At 41.7% G+C, this 22,561-nt stretch overlaps 1 protein-coding gene across 3 annotated transcripts in view; it reads left to right on the forward strand.

Annotated features, from left to right (window-relative positions):
* The first annotated feature begins 1,184 nt into the window (after positions 1-1,184).
* sec14l8 (SEC14-like lipid binding 8) overlaps positions 1,185-22,561 on the forward strand; it is a 46,941-nt gene continuing 25,564 nt past the window's right edge. For all 3 annotated transcript variants that reach the window (XM_055655834.1, XM_055655835.1, XM_055655837.1), the window contains exons 1-5: positions 1,185-1,708; positions 9,256-9,331; positions 17,065-17,108; positions 19,976-20,038; positions 20,803-20,991. In XM_055655834.1, the coding sequence (XP_055511809.1) occupies positions 1,655-1,708; positions 9,256-9,331; positions 17,065-17,108; positions 19,976-20,038; positions 20,803-20,991 (426 nt within the window). In that variant the 5' untranslated portion in view covers positions 1,185-1,654. The remainder of the gene's footprint in view (positions 1,709-9,255; positions 9,332-17,064; positions 17,109-19,975; positions 20,039-20,802; positions 20,992-22,561) is intronic.

A 22,561-nucleotide genomic window follows, 5' to 3' on the forward strand; every position in this document is an offset into this window, starting at 1 on the left:
GAACGAGCTACATAGGAGGTGGTTGGGACATGTAAATTGAAAAGACATTTGGACAGGTAAATGGCTAGGAAGGGTTTAAAAGGATATGAGCCAAATGCGGGCAAATGACACTAACGTAGATCGGCATCATGGCCAGTATGAACAAGTTGGGCTGAAGAGCCTATTTCTGTGCGGTGTGACTTTCTCTGTGGAGGGAATGGGCAGACGGCGGGACCTTTTATACAGCACAGGAATAGGCCCTTTGGGCCACAATGTCCACACCAAACATGATGCCATGTTAACCTAATCTCTGCCTGCACATAATCCATATCCATGCATATCCATGTGCTTATCCAAAGCCTCTTAAATACCACTATCATATCTGCCTTCACATCACCCTGACCATTGCATTTCAGGCATGCACCACCCTCGGTGTATAAAAAAAAAGTACCCATTCATCTCCCTTAAACTTTGTCCCTCTTTATCCTACCTTAAAGCTGTGCTTTCTAGTCTTTGACATTTCTACCCCGATAAAACCTCTTGTAATGTTATTATCAGGTCTCCCTTCAACTTTGGTCTAAAAGACAAGTTTGCAGAGTGAAATTTTTTAATGTAACTTGGGTGATTTAAGACTTTAATCCCAATGTCAAGATGAAGGGAAATAAGGCAACAGAAGCAAAGCACTGTGATAGTGGATGAAGAGTGACGTACGAACAGTGTTGAATTTTGGATTGCCATAAGTATACAGAGCATGAAGAGTGAGAAGCCGGCGGGTAGAGCATTGAAATAGTCCCCCATACTACAATCAATCCGAAGAAGGGTCTCGACTCAACACCTCGTCTGTTCCTGTCCTCCTGAGTTACTCCAGCACTTTGTGTTCCATGGGTGAAATAGTCAAGTTTGGAGGAGGAAAATATTTTCAATAATAGGGTGTATGTAAGTGAAGTGAAATGTGTTGGCGTTGTGGAGGGAGAAATTATTGTATTTCAAGGAGACAATGTTTATGTTATGGTACAAAGACAATAACTTCGTTCTTCCCTTATTGGGTAATTGCAATTCATTGCACACGCTCTCATAGCAAAGTGGGCGTCGCCGACATTGCTGCCGACTTCAAGCTAATTACATTATATTTTAATAAGGAACTACAGATGCTGGTGTACATAAAATGACACAAAGTGCTGGAGTACCTCAACGGGTTAGGCAGCATTTCTGGAGAACATGGATAGGTGACATTTCGGGTCGGGGCCCTTTGTTTAGGGTTGAAGAAAGTTGGAATTGTTGCATTGTTTGTACATACGACAATTGAACACCTTTAATTCTTAATATCAGCAGCTTTTCTCTCTACCTATGCATTTATCTTCTACTATCGTTCTCTTCTACCGAATCTGAACTTTGTTTCTGTTCATTTTGTTTTGAGACCGTGAGGCATTTCTTCTCTGGATAATATAATTGCAGCTTGCAACCTCGGTTACAGTGGATGACACTGTTTGTGTTTTGGAACAGTTTTCTGTTTTTCTGAGAAAGCCAGCATGACGTTTGCCGTGTATATACACATCAGTGTCAGGCCAGCAGAGGGAGGAGAGAACCGGAGAGGCGGCGCGATGCGTCAAGGGTGAGGCGAAGCGTAGCAACATTTCACCAGAAGCGAGTTGTCAGTTGAACCGCGGAAGCTGCAATGAGCGGTAGAGTCGGCGACCTTAGTCCCAAGCAGGCGGAAGCACTCGCCAAGGTAAGCGGGTGAAGTACTGCGAGTCAGTGGGCAAATCAAGCCAACGTGCGTTTTTTATCTCGTATATATCCCAGGTAGATCCTCCGACACATGGGTAGGCGAGGAACGGCTTATTTTGTCATGACTTAATTGAAAAACTAGAAATATGTAAACCGACTGCGGTCTGCAGGCCTTGTAATAGCGGATAGCAACCGAGGATACCGGTGCACAGCGTCTGCGATTGAATGTACACATTGGTTTTAGAGAGTTATACACCACACCAGCTAATTCAATACCAATCAAAAGCAGTTTCCTAAACCGGGTTGAAAGGTGGAAGAATGCTGTGTGCAAACGGCAAGGACGAAAGTTATTACAGGTTACCCCGGGTCATAAAATGAGATTTCGTTTTTCCACACACTGCTCTTGATAACATCTGAGGTGGCGTCGCTATCCTAGTGCTGAGATGTGAAGGGTCCCGACCAGAAATGTCACCTATGCATGTTCTGCAGAGGTGCTGTCTGACCCACCGAGTTACTGTTTTACTGAGATTTAAACCGAAATCAGGTTTGGGAATGACTGGATCAGATTCAGATTCAGATTCAATCTTTATTGTCATTGTGCAGTGTACAGTACAGAGACAACTAAATGCAGTTAGCATCTCACCCAGAAGAGCGAACATATAATAATGAGCAGTAATATATATATGTACAACATTAGTAGTAGTGCAATTTTTCTGGGGGAGGAGTGTCGGGGTGACTGGCAATCAACAAGGTGCAGAGATCAATGCTAACCTTCGTCTTTCATATGTGGCGCAACCTAATTACGTTGTCGTTGTTTTAGGGATTTATTGTCTAGAGTCTACAGCGTGAAAACAGCCCCTTCGGGCAACCGATTCCATACAGACCAGTAATCACTCGTTCACAGTAGTTCGGCGTTATCCCACTTTCGCAGACTCCACACTGTTACAGAATAACAATGTTACAGAAGGCAATTAACCTACAAAGCTACATGTCTTTTGGAAAATGGCAGGAAACCGTAGCACCCGGAAAAAAAACCCACGCGGGCACAGAGGGAATGTACAAACTCTGCACGGACAGCTCCCGAGGTCATGGTCTCTTGCGCTGTGAGGCAGCAGCTTTACCGCTGCGCTACTGTGTCACCCGTTTCTTATGTAATGCTGCATAATGATTGTGATTTAACATAACATTCCTCAGAAGGCGTTTGGTTGTAAACGTGAGGTGTCACCACGGGTGCTGTCTGTATGGCGTTTGTATGTTCTCCCTGTGCACGTTTGGTTCCTCCAAATGTTCGGGTTTCCTCCCACATCCCAAGGACGTGCGGGTTTGTAGATTAATTGCCCTTAAAAAAAATGCTCCAAGTGTGCAGTGAGTGGATAAGATAGTGGGATAACATAGAACTGGTGTGAATGGGTGATCGATGGTTGGCGTGGACTCGGTGGGTCCTAGGAACAGTTTCCATGCTGTATCTCTAAACTAAACAATTTTATACTGCAGTAATTAGAAATGAAGAAATCTGTTCATTAATCAACATCACATTGTTACAGGAATTAGTGTGGGACCTCGTAGAGAATCAAGAATAAAAACAGAAAAATACTGGAAATAATCAGGGTGTCGGACAGTATGTGTGGAGAGAGAAGTGGTTAGCATTTCAATGGATGTGGGGAATCTTGAAGGAAAATGACACAGTAGCTAAAATACATAATAATTTTCTGGAACCTTTTGTAACAGTAGAGTCACTTGCATTGAACCACCAAAACCTGCTGAACAAGTAGGTTCATCCTCCCCTAGCAGAGCTGGTCTTTACCAAAGATCTTTGAGCAGTCTTTACCCTCAACAACTTCTCCTTTGACTCCTCCCATTTTCTCCAAATCAAAGGCGCCCTAGCTATGCCTGCCTTTTTGTGGGGTATGTCGAACAATCCCTGTTCCAGGCGTACACTGGCCCTATCCCCGATCTCTACCTCCGCTACATTGATGACTGCATTGGTGCTACCTCCTGCACCCATGCAGAAGTCACTGACTTCATCCACTTCACCACTAATTCCCATCCGGCACTCAAATTCACCTGGACCATTTTCGACATCCCCCTACCATTTCTAGATCTCATCATCTCCATCGTAGGCAACAGACTACTGACCGATATCTACTGCAAACCCACGGACTCCCATAGCTATCTTGACTATCTTGGCTATCTTGAAAGGGGGAAACTGCCTTTTAGGGTCCTTACCTGGTCGGAGAGGCAGCTTTTCTCCGGGCTGCAGCTTCGACCCGTCCTCGCGGCCTACCAGCAGGCCTGGAGCGGCATTTCCTGTCGCGGACCGCCAGAACCTCGGCTTCGGCGGCGGCACACGCTGGAGCGCTATCGTGGAGCGGGCGATGCCTTGCCTGGGTCACCGCGCTGGAGCTCCGGTGAGCTGAGACCGCCGGGAACAACATCGCGGAGCTGCGGGACTGTGGAGTGGCCAGCTGCGGGCGGCGGCACCGAACTTTACACCGGGAGCCTGGGATCTCGCGACGAGATCGGCAGTTGTGGAGCTCCATCCGGCGCGGCCTTGTCGGCTTCAGAAGCCGCGGCCTCCAGTACGGAGGCGGCCGTTCCAGGGTTCCCATGCCACTGTGAGGACTCTCCCAACGCCGGAGCACCACCACCCGGCGAGAACGGCCAGGAACATCGGGCCTCCGTAGAGGCAACTGTGGAGGCCTCAATAGGCCCGACTATGGGTGAACTGGGGTTGGGGACTGGACTTTGTGCCTTCCCTCATGGTCGGAGCCATTGTGGGGGGATGTTCTTTGTGTTTAAGACTCTCATTGGTGTTATGTCTGTATTCTTTTGTGTACTGCAAAATGGCAAAAAGCATTTCACTTCATTACACCTTGGTGTATGTGAATGTGACTAATAAAAACCTTTGAATACTTCTTCCCACCCTGCTTGCTGTAAGGACTCTATCCCCTACTCCCAATTCCTCCGTCTACGTCGCATCTGCGCCCAGGATGATGTGTTCCATACTAGGGCATTGGAGATGTCCTCATTCCTTTGGGGAACGGGGATTCCCCTCTTCCATTATAGATGAGGCTCCCACCAGGGTCTCCTCGATATCACGCAGCTCCGCTCTTACTCCCCCTCCCCCTATTTGTAACAAGGACAGAGTCCCTCTTGCTTTCACCTTCCACCCCATCAGCCGTCGCATACAACATATAATCCTCTGACATTTTCGCCACCTCCAACGGGATCCCACAACTGGCCACATCTTCCCATCTCCTCCCTTTCTGCTTTCCGCAGACCATTCCCTCTGTAATTCGCTGGTCAATTCGTCCCTTCCCACCCAAACCATCCCCTCCCCGGGTACATCCCCCTGCAACCGCAGGAAATGCAACACTTGTCCCAATACCTCCCCCCCTCAATTCCATCCAACGACCCAATCAGACTTTTCAGGTGAGGCAGAGGTTCCAGCAGCTCCTCCAACCTCATCTACTGCATCCGCTGTTCTAGGTGTCAACTTCTCTACATCGGCGAGATTCAAAAGTGTGGAGCGATTGTAATATGTGATTTGCAGGTCTACTTCTGTGGCTAGTAGACAAATAGTCGCCTGGGTTGGACGCCATCCCCTTTGTTCTGAATTCTGATGAATTCATGATGTAACCTCCCACATCTGAAAAGAGGTGCGGATGTTGGTGGTCTTGGAGAACCAGGATATCATAAAGAAAGGAAGCAAGTTTGATTCTGCAGTTAGCAGTCTTTCTGTTATCTGCCACCTGAAAAGTTATTGCAAGGATCCTCCTCAAACATCTCCCAGCAGCCAAGGAGTTCCTCCTGAGTTGCAACTAGGATTCTGTCCACGAGACCTACTGCACCACATCTCCATAATTGCTATTATTTCTCTCTCTCTCTCTCCCTATGGACCTCATAACCCAAATCATCTCAAGTCCACTCATTGGTTTAGAATTCAGAGATATTGTTTGAGTTCTAAGATATTATGAGCTCCTTCATTGAAGAGGATAAAAACATGGACCTTGTACAAAACATTCAGGTGGCAGGTGTTCTCAGCAATCTACCTCCACCACACAAAATTGTCATCCAGCAATCTCATTATTTGGTGAGACACTGGAAAACACAGAATACCTTCCATGTATTGGAGTCGCCTATTAGTTAGGCCTTTCAACTGATGGTCAAATTTACTATTACCTGCAGATTGAAAAGGATTTGGCCAAATAAGCTTTCATAGATCAAAATCTATAACCAAGAACCAAGCCCCATGGTCTATTGAATGCTTTGGAGACATAGTCTATATACAGTAGGAACTTTAACATATTGTAGAAGCATCGCCTATGTTGTCTGTGCAGAATCTTACGAATTTTGGTACTCACAAAATGCTGGAATGTTGCCACCAGGTGCTGGAATCTTGCATAGAACACAAAGTGCTGAAGTAACTCAGCAGATCAGGCAGCATCTTTTGAGGACGCGGATAGGTGGCATTTCAGGTCGGGGCACTTCTCATGGCCTGAAGAAGAGTCCCGACCCGAAAACGCCGCCCGTCCATTCCTCCTGAAATTCTATTGGCAAATTAGGGGGACCAAATCAGCATCCTCTCCCAGGTCAGCTTTGGGACCATCATCATTTTCAGTTGGTGAACTACACCAGTCGCATACATGACACCAGATTTCCAAAATAAGCATTCTATTTCAAACTCCATCACAACTAGAGATTACCTGGAGGATAAAAAGAAGTAACCCCTCTGATGCTCCCAAAATCCACAGGACAACAAATTATAAAATCCTTTCATCCCTTTGCATAACTACCTAAAACAGAGATGGAACATCTGGGAAGATACTGAGCACATAGAATTATTACAACAGGAGCATATAGAACAAACATGCACAAACAGTGGAGGAAGGTTGGAACATCCCAAAAAACCCATCAATTCCAAGCTGTGAGCCTGCAGTTCCAACACAAGTCTTAGCAGCCACTTAATTTCCTATTGAAATCGATGAATTGCCTATGAAGAAGACCCACTGCTCTTTCCAAGATTTAGATCTTTCCAAGTGATCTAGACCAGTACCTACACTACTAGAATTTCCTGGGACACTGCTCGACTCCCTTGTTACCCCTGGCAGAAAAGTAGGAATTTCATTCTACACTCTCCCTCACTATAATTTCTCCAGTAAAATCTAAATTGTGAATTTGGGAGTTTTATGTTGCCACCATCATAGAGTAGACCAGCCAATAGCCATTGTTGTGGATGTTTAGTTTAGTTTATTGCCACGTGTATTGAGGTACAGTGAAAAGCTTTTTTGGTTGCGTGCTATCCAGTCTGCGGAAATGCTATACGATTGAGCATTCCACAGTGTACAGATACCGGATAAAGGGAATAATTGCAGACACATTTTTCAGCTTTTCTTTAAAAATATTGCAATTGATTAGTTTATAATATGTACAGTGAATTACAAAAAAAGTGTAATGATTATTCACATAATCATTGATGGGATTTGTTTCTGGGGGCTGAGTTTTAAAATAGCTTCTTTGGCACTATATTTAAATGCTGGCTTAGTGCTGGCTTTTTGTACTTTTGGGCCAAATCATTACTAAAATCTTTACTACTGTGCATTACAACTATAAAGATGCTTACTGATGAGCCTATCTCTTGGGCATTCACTAAGAAAGAGAAAATGAAATGAGTTTTGTTTATTTTCGAAATACAGCATGGAAACACTGAGTCTACACCAACCATCGATCACTCTTTCACACACTAGTTCTACACATTAGGGGCAATTTACAGAGGTCAAATAACTTACAAACCTTTTGGGATGTGAGCGGAATGTGAGAGAACAAATGAGCACTCGGTTGAAACCCACGCAGTCACAGGGAGAACTTGCAAATCCCACACACAGTAACCAAGGTCAGAATCAAACCTAGGTCACTAAACCTGCAATGCAGCTTGCTCTACCAGCTGTGCCACTGTGCAGCCTGTTAAATACAGTAAGTCCTTGCTATAATGTAGAGAATAGCCAATTTGCACTCTGCAACCTGATCTAGTTTAGGAATGATAGTTGGGAATGAAACATTTTTGTTTTTGTGGCAATTCCCAGCACTGGCATTGCATTATATACTCAGTACACTTCACCCTGCACTTTTCTAAAGACATTATTCAGCTCAGACTTCCAGAAGCATACTAACTGCATCTGTGCGGTACTACCTTTCCATGCACCGCCAATTATTACAGTCTTTCCTTGACATGAACAATGCAAGTAAAAAGAAAATGAAATATCAGATATAGAGAAGATATTTCGATCACCCAGAAGTATCTGGATTATCTTTATCCTAGATGGCACAGTGACGCAGCTGGTGGAGCTGCTGCCTCACAGCGCCAGAGACCTAGGTTCAAACCTGAACTCAGATGATGTTTGTGGGGAGTTTGCGCATTCTTCCTGTGACAATGTGGGTTTCCTCCGAGTGCTCCTGTTTCTTCCCACATCCAAAGACATACAGGTTTGTTGAGTAATTATCCTCTGTAAATTGCCCCGAGTGTGCAGGGAGTGGATGAGAAAGTGGGATAATGTAGAACTAGTGTGAACGGGTGATTGATGGTCAGCGTGGACTTGGTGGGGTGAAGGGCTGTTTCCATGATGTATGTTTCAATTATTAACTGGAGGTAAAGGTGTAGTTCATCAACAGTTATAGCTTCATAATAACTTAACTTATTGTTGTCATTGGTAACTATTTGCAATAACATTGATGTCCACCCGTGATCAATTTTGCATGCTCGAACAGAAGATCATTGACTTGAAAAGTTAACTGATTTTTCTTTCCATAAATACTTCTTGACCTCCTATTACTTTATCTGTTTTTAGCATAGGACATTCAGCATGTGATTTTGTTCAATGGAACTAATTATTCATCAAACTAAATGACAACATGTACGCTTTGAAATGCCTTCCATGGACATAACAACTCTTCTGAAAACCTTCTAGCTTTCAAAAAATCTCATTTGTAATTACATTTGCATGTATAGTGAACAATTTGGACTTTAATCTCAGAAATCTGCACTCCCTTATCTTCAGTGAACTTTCACTGCAACAAATTAGCCCATGCTTAATGCAATGAATTTGCATTCAAGCCTCCACAAATGTATTACTTAAAAATAATACTTTAAATAGTCAAAAATATACATTCATATGTATGTTTTATGTGTCATTTGATGTTTTATAACAGCATATATATATTCGGATATCATCTGTTTAGGGTAAATTCAGTATTTCTCAGCTATGAAGAGCAGTATTTGTTTTTGCAAATATTTGTGTTGCTTGTCAAACAGAAGTGGGTGTGCTGCTACACTGAACCCTTTGGCATGGCTGTGAAGCATTTCATGAATCCCTCAGGGATTCTTAGATGCTTGTGGTTTAAAAGAACTGACTATAAGGCAGGGCAAAGTGCTTTCAAAGCATTATTAGAGCTTATTCTGCACTTCTAGGTTCCACATATTTCCAGTTAGTACTATCATTTTAAATTGCGTGTGTGATGTTATTGTGATTATATCTTTTTTTCTGTTCACAGTTCCAAGAGAATATTCAAGATATTTTGCCAAATCTTCCTGTCCAGGATGACCACTACCTGCTGCGATGGCTTAGAGGTACCTACTTTAACATCAATTGTGTTGTTTCTCCCCATCTTACCTTCCAGTGCTTTGCTCACGGATTTAGTTTTCACCAAAATGCACAGTACTCCACAAATTTAAAAGATCAGACCGAGGTCCCAAGCTAAATTGTGAGACTCTTCTTCACTTGCTATTGTTGGTATTGGGTGAACTAATACTCAGTAATACTCAGTTCAGAGTTAATATGGATCTGTAACCACACAATTGGAGTGCAAAAAAGGACCTAAAGTGCTGGCAGAGCAGTTGTTAAACTCAATTTGCTCTCTCAGGTTCCAGGCACTTCACACACTTTGTTCTGTAATCTCTAAAAACATTTCACGTGTCATCATCATAATTTATCCCATTATGTTCCTCAATTTTAAGCAAACCTACTTAAATATTTTTATTATTGGTTTGGCAACTTTAGAGAATGATAACCTGACAACCAATTTATTTTACTGTGAGGTTTTGTTATCATTGTGGACTGTACAGAAAATTCTTTTGAAATTATTGTATATGGAAGTTACTGGGTCATTTGTGTGGGTGTACTGGACACTTTGCGGTACAATGGTAGAAAATCTGCTTGTTTGCATTTCTGTCAGTTCGTTGTGATTTTTGCAAGTCACATCAATATATGTGTGGAATCTAGATTTTTCATTAGCTGCTGAGGTTCTAGTAATTAATTCAGTTGGTAAAGCCTTCCTAACTATTCGAGCTGTGTGAACTCATGAATACAAGCAATGTTATTGGAATATGAACTTTTACTTTGAAGATTAATTATATTGCCATTGCATCTTTTCCGAAGATGGCATTGCAGTGATGTAGCTGGTAGAGCTGCTGCCTCACAGCGCTAGAGACCCGGGTTCAATCCTGACCTTGGGTGCTGTCTGCGTGGAGTTTGCACATTCTCCCTCTGACTGTGTGGGTTTACTCCAGGTGATAGGGTTTCCTCCCATATTCCAAAGATGTGCGGGTTTGTGCATGGATTGGCTTCTGCAAATTGCCCCTAATGTGAAGGGAAAGTGGGATAATGTGGAGCTACTGCGGTTGAGTGATTGATGGTCGGCATGGATTTGGTGGGCCAAAGGGCCTGTTTCCATGCTATGTATCAAAAAATAAACGTTTTGAAGGAGCGATTGGAACATAATTTGTTTTCCTCAGGCCAACAACGTGTAACTGCAAAGGAAAATGTGGCAATAAATGGAACAGTTTGAAATAAAAATATAATTGGGCAAAGTTGACATGGATTTATGAAAGGGGAATTGGGCTTGACTAAACTGTTTAGGATTTATGGAGATTGTAATCAACAAAATAGATGAAGGGCAATGATGTATTGCAAATGGTATTTCAAGGCATCTTTGATCAATCCGGCTATGGATCAAAATTTGAGCACATGGATTGGAACAATAAACTGTTGAGAATGGACAATCAGATAACAGACAGGGGAAAGGTGTAGAAATAGCAGGGTCATTTTTTGGCAATGAGATTGATGCTGGCATCCTCCATGTTCAAAGTCAATGATATGGATAAGGGGGAGTGCATACATTTGGGTTTGATAATAATGCAAAGTTGAGTGGCATTGCAGGTTATGAAGAAGATGCAAGGGATATTTACTGGCTAAGTGGAAGAACAAGGGTTGAAAATAATGTGGAAAAATGTGAAGCCATCTACATGGAGTATTGTTTAGAGGATGGGGGTTTGAAAAGTGTGGATATTCACAAGGATATGGCCATCTTTGTTCAAATTATCATTATAAGAAAATGTGCAGCATAGTCAGCAGCTGAGAGGCAAATACTATATTGACCTTTATTGCTAACATTAAATAAGCTCTTGGTAAACTGCCCATGGAATATTGTGCATAGGCCTCCCCACCTAAAGGGATATATGATTGGGTTAGTTGGGTTTATTTTCATCAGTGCTGTGAGGCTTCTGATTGGAAGCATTAAACTCATTTTCTAGCCAGTGCAGATGTCACACTCTGGTTACAAATAATCTCTAAAATTTATAATTTCTTCTTTCTATTGGTATTGCTCTTTCACCAATTGGTGGAACTGATGGATCGATTGATGAAAGTAAATAAATGCAGATGCTTGAAATCTAAAATAAATACAGAAACTTCTAGAAACATTCAGCGGGTCAGGCAGAATTTGTCGGAAGGAGAAAGAGAGTTAATGTTTCAGGTCGAAAACCTCTTTGTTGGGAATGGATTGATATTGTTGGGTAGGATAGCAAGTGAAAGGATATGGGAAAGAGTTGGAAAGGTCCCGGGATGGCATTTAAGAGATACATACAATATTACTAGCAACTTGCACCTCAAAAGCTTTAAGTAGCATGGTGGTCTTCATTATATCAAATTACAAATCATTTAGTATCAAAGAAGAAAAAGAAGCAGAGGTCAATAGAGAGAAGCATGAAGTTGAAATAATTAGAGATTTCAGAGGATGGAGATGTGGAAGAGAGACAGAAAGAATCTCTGGTAAGCAGATGTCAGATGGTAAGAGGTTGAGAATCTTTTGCAGCCATGCAGTTTGCAACACAATTTGGCATATCAAATACTAACAGGCCATATGCAGTAAATGGCAGGAACCTTAGGAGAGTTGATGCACAGAAGGATTTTGTGGTGCAAGTTCATAGCCCCATGAAATGGAGACACAGGTAAACTGGGCAATAAAGAAGGCACTCAACAAGTTAGCTTTCATAAGCCAGGATACTGAGCACTAGAGTTGAGATATCACATTGCAACTGTGAAAGGCATTGGTCAGGCCACACTCAAAGTATTGTGTGCAGTCGTGGTTGCTACACTGCAAGTGGGATGTATACTGTATATCAGCAAAAAACACAGAAGTGATTCACCAGGATGTTGCCTGGAATGGAGGGTTCTGGTTACAAGGCGAGATTGGATAGGCTAGATCTAATAGGGGGAAATTTCATGCATTGGTTACAACCCCAAAATAAATTATGGATAGAAAATGCATATGATCTTATTTTTATTTATTTCTATTTATTGTTCCAGTATCTCATGCTCGTGTGCGTGTTTGCCTAACTTTACAGAAATAATATGATCAAGCATATCATTTCAATTATGACTATTATTATTGCTTCATTCTTACACTGAATAAAAGTTTTTAACACATTTAGCCAAATAAAAAATAGCATTCTATGTACAAAAGTGGACCCCATAGTACACAGTGAGTTGGCTTTGAAGTTTTATTCATGTTATTTTACTTTTAAATTTTTATTTTCAGTTTTACTCATTTGAAATTAAAATTTTGGCTTTATGTGAAATATATTCACCTAAATTGGGGATTCATTCTGTTTCCACAGAGTCCTGGCTGTTATCGTTAGAACTTCTTGACATATATTACTTCAATTTTTAATTTGAGGTCCCCGTTAAATGCAAACAGTTATCTATATCGTCACTTAGTCCTGTTCTAAGTAGCTTTTTGTCCCAGACCTATGTTTCTTGCCAAAACATTCACAATATAACCTAGTAAGATAAATTGTTCCCAGCCTTCTGCCCAAATTGTAAATCAGAGATCAAATTCTATTTTCACTGTGTAGGCACACATAGATGGGTCTTTTCTTAATTAATTATGACACAGACTTTCAGGACTATGCTATTTCCAGCAAAGTACTCCATTTATCTCATTGCAGTCCCAAATTCCTTGCACATTTACAAGTTGCTCTTTCCTATATCCATTAGTGCTCTGATTCTCTTGCCACTTGCCAACACTAATGGGTCATTTGCAGTAGCTGATTAATCAACTAACACATCTTTGGTATATGAGAGAAAATTGGAGCATCTGGTAGGAACCCATTTATTTATTGTGTGAACGTGCAAACTACACACAGTGCCCGAGGTTAGGAATGAACATCAATTGCTGCGGCATGTGAAACAATAATTATTTAGGTATGAAAATTTCTTGCTATAATTTCAGTGGATTATCTGCAAAATGCCTGGAGCAAGGGCATAACCTGCTTTTTATTCCATTCTCTCTCTCAAAGTTGTAGTAGGAAATCAGGACCCTTTCGGCAGAAAATCAAAAACTTGAGATGGTGAAACTGAAATAAAATCAACACTGGGCATACACTGAGTCAGCCAGCATTTGTGGAGAAAGAGGGATATAGTTACTGTTTCACAGGTGCTGCAACATCATTGATGTGAGACATTGACTATTGTCCTCTCTCTTAGAAACATTGAAACATAGAAAAATAGGTGCAGGAATAGGCCATTCGGCCCTTCGAGCCAGCAACGCCATTCAATATGATCATGGCTGATCATCTAAAATCCGTAGGTAGACAAAAATGCTGGAGAAACTCAGTGGGTGCGGCAGCATCTATGGAGCAAAGGAAATAGGCAACATTTCGGGCCAAAACTCTTCTTCAGACTGATGCAGGGTGGGCGGGGGGCGGGAAGAAGAAAGGAAGAGGAGGAGCCAGAGGGCTGAGGCACTTTCTCCCTCGCTTTGAATTGTGGGAGATTTGGCCGCATGGCTGTCCGGTCGCTGCCTCGCCACCAGCGCTGAAAACCAACGCGGAGGGGGCCTCACAAGTGGAACAGCTTAGGGCCTCTCTTCATCTAAATCCGGCCCTGAATGGAGGAGGCCCAGGACAGAAAGGTCGGATTCGTAATGGGAGGGGGAGTTGAAGTGCCGAGCCATAGGGAGGTCAGGTTGGTTAATGCGGACCAAGCGGAGGTGTTCGGCGAAACGATCGCCAAGCCTACACTTGGTCTCACCGATGTAGATCAGCTGATATCTAGAGCAGCGGATGCAAAAGATGAGGTTGGAGGAGGTGCAGGTGAACCTGGAACGACTGCTTGGATCCTTGAATGGAGTCGAGGGGGGAGGGCCGCAGCGAGCAGGGCTGAGTGCCCCGAGCAGCGGCCGTACGCCCTGAGCAGCGAGCTCTGGCTGTACCGCACGGCCGTGCACCTTCTGTGAACATGTTTAAGAAGGAACTGCAGATGCTGGAAAAATCGAAGGTAGACAAAAATGCTGGAGAAACTCAGCGGGTGAGACATGCAAGGGTTGCATGAGGCTGCTTCACCCGCTGAGTTTCTCCAGCATTTTTGTCTAACTTCTGTGAACACGTGATTTGATGCCTGCCATCCGGGGCGGGATCCATGTGCACACGTGATAGATGTGGCCAGCCATACACTCACAGACATGCGTCCCGGCCCCTATGCAGAACATGGTCGCCGACCCTTGAAATAGAGGGCATAGTCTCAGATTAAAAAGACGTACCTTTAGAAAGGAGATGAAGAGAAATTTCTTTAGTTAGATGGTGGTGATTCAGTGGAATTCATTGCCATAGACGGTTGTGGAGGTCAAGTCATTAGGTATTTTAAAGGCAGAGATTGATAGATGCTTGATTACTAAGAGTGTCAAGGGTTATGGGGAAACAGCAGAATAATGGGGTTGAGAGGGAAAGATAGATCAGCCATAATTGAATGGTGGAGTAGACTTGATGGGCTGAATGGCCCGCTTCTGTTCCTATGATATGAACTCGGCGAGTCAGGCAGCATCCTTGAAGAATATGTCTGAATAAGGGTCTCAATCCGAAGTGTCTGAAGAAGGGTCTTAACCCGAAACGTCACCTATTCATGTTCTCCAGAGATGCTGCCTGATCTGCTGAGTTACTCCAGCACTTTGTGTATTTTGATGAAAAGTGTAATCTGTGCCAAGGTTTGTTCTTGTGCAAACCTGGAATGGGTAAGAGTTGCTAGTGTATGCATAAGTGCCCCAGTCTTTTATCAAACATTAATATATGGACTAATCACCTAATAAATGATTTGATTGCTGGGGTGTGTTCATACACTATGTGTTATATGTGTTTATACACTATAAACTTGACTACATGGGTCAGTAGAGATACCAAGCAAAAATTAGATTGTTTTCCTTGTTGTATCTTCCTTGATTTTCAAATTCATGCATTATTCTGAACATCCATTCAACTTTAGAATGAAATTACAAACACGGCATTTTTACTTTATTAGTCTCTTATGTTGTGGATATAACTGAGAAATTGTATGGGTAAAAAGACCCTAATGTGAGTTATCATCAGGCCCCCAAACAGTAGCCTAGAGATCGGGTGCAAGTTGCATCAGGAGTCAAAATTAGCATGTAACAAAGGTAATGCTGCGGTGGTTATGGGAGATTTTAACATGCAGGTAGACTGGAAAAATCAGGTTGGTACTGGACCCCAAGAAAGAGAGTTTGTAGAGTGCCTTTGAGATGGATTCTTAGAGCAGCTTGTCCTGGAGCCTAACAGGGAGAAGGCAATTTTAGATTTAGTGTTGTGTAATGAACTGGATTTGATAAGGGAACTCAAGGTAAAAGAGCCATCGGGAGGTAGTGACCATAACTTGATAAGTTTTAATCTGCAATTTGAGAGGGAGAAGGTAACATTGGAAGTGTTGCAGTTGAACAAAGTGGACTATGTTGGCATGAGGGAGGAGCTGGCCAAAGTTGACTGGAAAGGGACCCTACCAGGGATGACAGTGGAAAGGCAATGGCAGGTGTTTCTGGGAATAAACCAGAAGCAGAATCATTTCATTCCATAGAGGAAGAAAGATTCTAAGGGGAGTAAGAGGCGACCATGGCTGACAAGGGAAGTCAAGGGCAGTATAAAAATTAAAGAGAAGACGTATAACATAGCAAACATGAGCGGAAAGCCAGAGTATTGGGCAACTTTTAAGGATCAACAGAAGGTAACTACAAAGGCAATACTGGGAGAAAAGATGAAGTATGAAGGTAAGTTAGCCAAGAATATAAAGGAGGATAGTAAAAGCTTCTTTAGGTATGTGAAGAGAAAAAAATTAGTTAAGACAAATGTGGGTCCCTTGAAGACAGAAACAGGTGAATTTATTAGGGGGAACAAGGAAATGGCAGACGAGTTGAACAGATACTTTGGTTCTGTCTTCACTAAGCAAGACACAAACAATCTCGCAGATGTACTAGGGAACAGACAACCTAGGGGTGACGGAGGAAGTGAAGGAAATTCACATTAGTCAAGAAATGGTGTTGGGTAAACTGATGGGTCTGACGGCTGATAAATCCCCAGGGCCTGATGGTCTACGTCCCAGGTTGAGGTGCCTGAAGACTGGAGAGTGGCTAATGTTGTGCCTCTAGTGAAGAAAGGCAGTAAGGAAAAGCATGGGACTTGCACACCAGTAGTGGGTATTTATTGGAAATTATTCTAAGGGACAGGATCTGTGTGCATTTGGAAAGGCAAGGATAGATTAGGAATAATCAACATGGCTTTGTGCACGAGTAAACATGTTTCACCAATTTGCTAAGAGGCTTTTGAAGAGTGACCAAAATAATTGAAGAGGGCAGTGTAACAGACATTGTGCACATGGACTTTAGTAAGGCCATTGACAAGCTACTGCATGGGAGGCTGGTCTGGAAGGTTTATATACTGGATCCAGGGCGAGTCAGCCAAATGGTGACAAAATTGGCTTGAAGATAGGAGATAGAGGATGGTGGTTGAGATTTGCTTTTCAGACATAAAGGCTTGGATGGATGTGAGCCGAACAAAACAAGAAGGTCTAGCTGGGTTAAGCAATAGGTCGGCATATGTGAGTTGGGCCTCAGGGCCTGTTTCCATGCTGTATAGCTCTATAACTTTATGACACTAAACTAAAGCTTAACATTTACATTTTGAGAAAGGATTATGTTCTAATCTGAGAACAAAATTAAGTGACTGCAAACTTCTTGTATTTACAGCCAGAGGTTTCAATCTTCAGAAAGCAGAGCATATGGTTCGCAAGGTAAGAACAACTTAAAACATGTACTGCTGATGTTTCTCCTTTCTATTCATGTACTGCTGATGTTTTTCCCTTCTATTCTGAGATGGACATTTTAGCAGAGTGGTGTAGGCGGAACTGCCTTGTTCTCAATACCTCCAAACAAAGTTGTTGACTTCCGTAAAGGTCCTTCCATCACCCCCACTCTGTTAATCAACAACCAGCCAATAGAAAGGGTCGAGTCATACAGACAGACACCTTGGGACAATAATTGATCATAAACTCACCTTCCAACTAAACAGTAAAACTATATTTTCTAAGTGTCAGCTGCGCCTCTTTTTCCTGAGGAAACTCCACAGACTTCAGGTTCAACAGTCAGCCCTGACAGCTTTTTACAAATGTTTCATTGAATCAGTAATAACTGTCAATATGTCAGCCTGGTTTGGGTCACTATCCAACATCCATCGCAACCCACTAAACAAAATCATATCAATGAGCAGTAAAATAATCGGACTGGAGCAGGAATCACTGATCAGTATTTACAATAGAAGGACTAAACTAAAAGGAACACAAATAGCCTCAGACACCACTCACTTATTGCACAGCCAATACAGTCTTCTACCCTCAGGCCAGAGATACAGGTCACTAACATTCAGGACTAAGAGAGCCATGTCGAGTTTCGTGCCTGCATCCATTAGACTCATGAATAGTTGATCTATTTATTTATTCATTTATTTATATATACATTTTTAACATTCTTTTAATGTTTTTATTGCCTATTCTTCATGTATTGTGCTTTGCAAGTTTTTACCTACTGCCCACTGTTGGACTGCTGGTATGTGATGTGTGTGGTATATTGTGTTGTGTTGCTGGGTATGTGAATTGTACACGCACTGATGTTCTGCACAAATGAAGTTCCTAACGGATAAATAAAGTTCATTGAATTGAATTGAAATCAAAACTGTTGCGTAGTCGTTAAATGTGATGACATATCCCCGACTTAATAGTATCAGCATGGCTCTTGAATTTATCACAACATTCAGTCGATCATTTAACCAACTAAAACACAGACAGAGCGCTAGAGCAGGTCTGCAAACGTATTAGCTAGTAAATCCCCAATGGGAAAGATGCAACCGTGGATAATTTTACTATATATGACTTAATCCACTGTCAGTACTCATACTTTGCACATATAATGATAGGATACAAATCTTGTCCTTAAATTACTTAAACAGCAGGTTAATGATTTTGGCCCAAGTTTAAGGTGAGAAGAAGGAGTTTTAAAGGCGATTTGAGGGGAAATTAATTTTACAACCAGAGAATAGTTGATGTCTGGAATAGGCAGCGTGGTGAATTCAGCTAAAATCACAATGTTTAAGTGACATTTAGACAGGTCCTTGAATAGACAGGGAGTAGAACCTACAGATATTATGTGGGCATAAGAGATTGGTGGAGATAGGTAAAAAGGTTGGCATAGACATGATAGACTGAAGAGCCTGTTTCTGTGCTGTGCAACTCATTGACTTTATGACAAAGGTAAATTTTGCAAATTTGCTGATGACAAAGACACGAGATCTTTGTCTAGATCTAGGTTGTTTGTCTAGGAGGTTGTGTTGCAATCATGTGCACTGATGGTGAAGGAATGGTTGGGATAGTAAGGGGGGTCCCAATTAAGCAAGCTTCCTTGTCATGTCTGCAAGTATTGAGCTTTTGGAGAAAATTCCAGGAAAATTGAGCATATTACATAATGGTCCTGCGTTATACCTTGTAGTTTGTGGAATGACTCACACCAGTCAAGATGAGAGTCACTACATGTGATGGATCCAGACTGTGAACTGCTCCTGTAGTTGAAGTATTTGTGTGATACTGATACTAATAGTTATCGTGATGAACATCAAGAGGTGCAGAAACAAAGAACTGCAGATGCTGGTTTACACAAAAGGACACAAAGTGCTGAAGTAACTCAGTGGGTCAGGGAGAAACCCTGCAGAACATGAATAGGTGACGTCTTGAGTCGGGACCTTTCTTCAGGTCTGAAGAAAGATCCCAACCTGAAATGCCACTGAGTTATTCCAGCACTTTGTGTCCATCAAAAGAAGGCAGTTAGTTTTTTGTTGAAGATGGTTTTTACCTGCCACTTGCAGAGTATGAATTTTACTTCCCATGTAATACTCATGGCTTGGTGTAGGAAGGAACTGCAGATGCTGGTTTAAATTGAAGAAAGACACGGAATGCTTGGGACAGGCAGAGTCCGGAGAGCAGGAATGAGTGACGTCTCTGGAGAGAAGGAATGGGTGACATTTCGTGTAGAGATCCTTCTTCAGACTGAGAGTGAGGGGAGGGGGAGATACAGAGATAAAGTGTAAGGTGTGAGAACGAGACATTAGAGGGGGTGGATCAAGGAAAATCTATCTCCTAGCTAGATCATTGTTAGCTAGGAGAAGGTAATAACAAAGCAAACAGAGTTGAAATATAATCAAGAACAGTCGGACGGGTCAGAGAACTGGGAAGGGGGAGGGACGGAGAGAGAAGGAAAGCAAGGGTTACTTGAAGTTAGGGAAGTCAATATTCATACTGCTGGGGCATAAGCTGCCCAAGCAAAATATGAGGTGCTGTTCCTCCAATTTGCGCTGGGCTTCACTTGAACAATGGAGAAGGCCCAGGACAGAAAGGTCAGTGTGGGAATGGTAGCGAGGGTTACAGTGTTTAGCAATAAACACTTTGGCGTCTACACCCTGTTTTATTGTCAAGGGCATTACTAAAGTAAGCTGTATTGTGCTCATTAAGTTTCTGTCTCAATTACATAATTTTACGCGAATTGATAGTTGTATTCAACCGGTTAACGTGAAGCTGCATTGAATGTAATGTTTATTTTTCATGTTTATTTTTAGCATGTAGAATTCAGAAAACAGATGAAAGTTGATACACTCACTACCACCTGGGAACCTCCTGAGGTAAGACAGTCGTATTGTGCATGAAAGGAGATGGAACTTTCGAACTGACTCAAAGCTGATTAGACAGATTTGTGAACCTCGAACTGTGGTTATATACATGACATCATTTACCTCTGATTAGATTATGTAATTTTTTTTAGGGAAAGGTTATCACCAAATATCTGACTACTGTGCAGAAAAGTGAATACAGTCTTGCAATGAAACAGAATACAATTAATTTTGAGGGATGTTCAGTGGCATTAACTTTTTAATTTTGTGAGGAAGTAAGTAAGAAGAACATAAGTGTGTTTGAAAACAATGAGAATAAAATCTTTATTATGACCTTTGAACAAGAGTATCTGGATACGAACCAGTATCTGAAAATTACTGACTTTGTCATAATTTACCAGGACAGTGAAAATGAAAAATTCGAGAGGTTCAATATGGGAGAAACGCTTCAATGGAAAATTAGCTAGATCTTTGAAAGGGCTTCTTAATTTATACATGCTTTTGTAATCTTATTGAAGGATTTTTAGCTTAACACACTTTTGGAGAATGTCAACAATAAGTTAATTCACAAGGAAAGAATGTTATCCTCTTTTTTTTAAAACAATTACTGAAGTTGAGATGACATTTTCTGTAGACCTACTTATCAATGTAATGGTTCATGAGGGTAAACTACTCCATTCTGAGAGAGTGTAAGACAGGTTGAAAAAATAGTGAAAGTGAGGGAAAATTGATGAAATGATTGAGAAGAATGTTGACTGTGGGTTTTTTGTTGTCAGGTGATGACTCGATACTTTGCTGGAGGAATGTGTGGCTATGACAAAGATGGCAGCCCTATATGGTATGACGTGATCGGCCCTTTGGATCCAAAAGGCTTGATGCATTCGGCTTCTAAACAGGACTTTTTGAAAACCAAAATCCGAGACTGTGAACTACTACGGGAAGAGTGTATTAAACAATCTAAAAAGGTAAGTTGGGCAGAATTTGAACATGGGAGACATCTGGACAAACAAGTCCAGAATTTCAAATAATTGGTTTTGGAACTTTTAGAGTATAAAGTTCGAATTATAGAGCTCCACAAGATGGTGTGCTGAATTAACATTACAGATATTTCATTTTAATTTGTCACTTGTTTTAAAGTATTCCAATAAAAGTAGAATTTTACTTTTTTAAGGAACGTAGTACCAGGACAAATTATCATTGTTAAGTACAGAGCCTGGCATAATCCTTTCAGTATTGTAGATTAAGCAATGGAGGATTTAAATGTATACCATTTGATTTGGTAGATAGTTTCTTCTTCTCATGAACCATATAACAATTACAGCACGCAAACATGCCATCTCGGCCCTACATGTCCGTGCCGAACAACTTTTTTCCCTTAGTCCCACCTGCCTGCACTCATACCATAACCCTCCATTCCCTTCTCATCCATATGCCTATCCAATTTATTTTTAAATGATACCAATGAACCTGCCTCCACCACTTCCACTATAAGCTAATTCCACACCGCTACCACTCTCTGAGTAAAGAAGTTCCCCCTCATGTTACCCCTAAACTTCTGTCCCTTAATTCTGAAGTCATGTCCTCCCCATGAAGGAGTTTAAAACAGGGCAAAATATCATATTAAAGGTGAGGAAAATCTGGAGTACTTGCACCTGTTGGTAGGAATCATTTACTTCTCATACATCAGCTTTAACATTGATTAGAATTTTACATCGAATAACTGAGGCAAACACTTATGCATTGTAGGTGTTGTCATCTTTAGTTCTGTCAAATGTAACTATAGGTTGCATAGTGAAATTACATGTTTTAAAGCAATATATTTTCAGGTTTCAGTTATTATATTGTGAATGAACTATTACTTAATTGGTCATAGAACATAGAACAGTAGAGCACATGAACAGGCCCTTTGGCCTACAATGCCATGCTGAACATGGTGCCTAAATAAACGAATCTCATCTGCCAGCACATCCCTCCATTCCCTGCATATCCATGTGCTAATCTAAAAGTCTCTTAAATGCCACTATCGTATCTGCCTCCACTATTCACCTGGCAGCGTGTTCCAGGCACCCACCACTCTCTAAAAAAAAACTTGTCCTGCACATTTCCATTAAACTTTTCCCCTCTCACCTTAAAGCTAACCCCTGTAGTCTTTAATTTTTCCACCCTGGGAAATAAATTCTGGCTACCCTGTCTACGCCTCTCTTAATTTTATATACTTCTATTAGGTCACCTTTTAACCTCCGGCGTTCCAATGAAAACAATCCAGGTCTGTCCAACATCTCCTTATAGTTAATACCTTCGAATCCAAGCAGCATTCTGGCAACCCTCTTTTGCACCCTCTCCAAAGTCTCTAAAGCATGCCTGTAATGGGGTGACCAGAACTACGTGCTATACTCCAAGCACAGCCTAAGCAAAGTCCTATAAAGATGATATGATTATCATAGAAGACCATTGTGTTTGGGAGAGAAACTTTTCTACAGCAATTAATGAGTTCTATCAAAGTGAAAAAATTGTCCATCTCCTGCTATGATCATT

The sequence above is a fragment of the Leucoraja erinacea genome, chromosome 25 (assembly GCF_028641065.1).
Source record: "Leucoraja erinacea ecotype New England chromosome 25, Leri_hhj_1, whole genome shotgun sequence".
NCBI lineage: Eukaryota > Metazoa > Chordata > Chondrichthyes > Rajiformes > Rajidae > Leucoraja > Leucoraja erinaceus.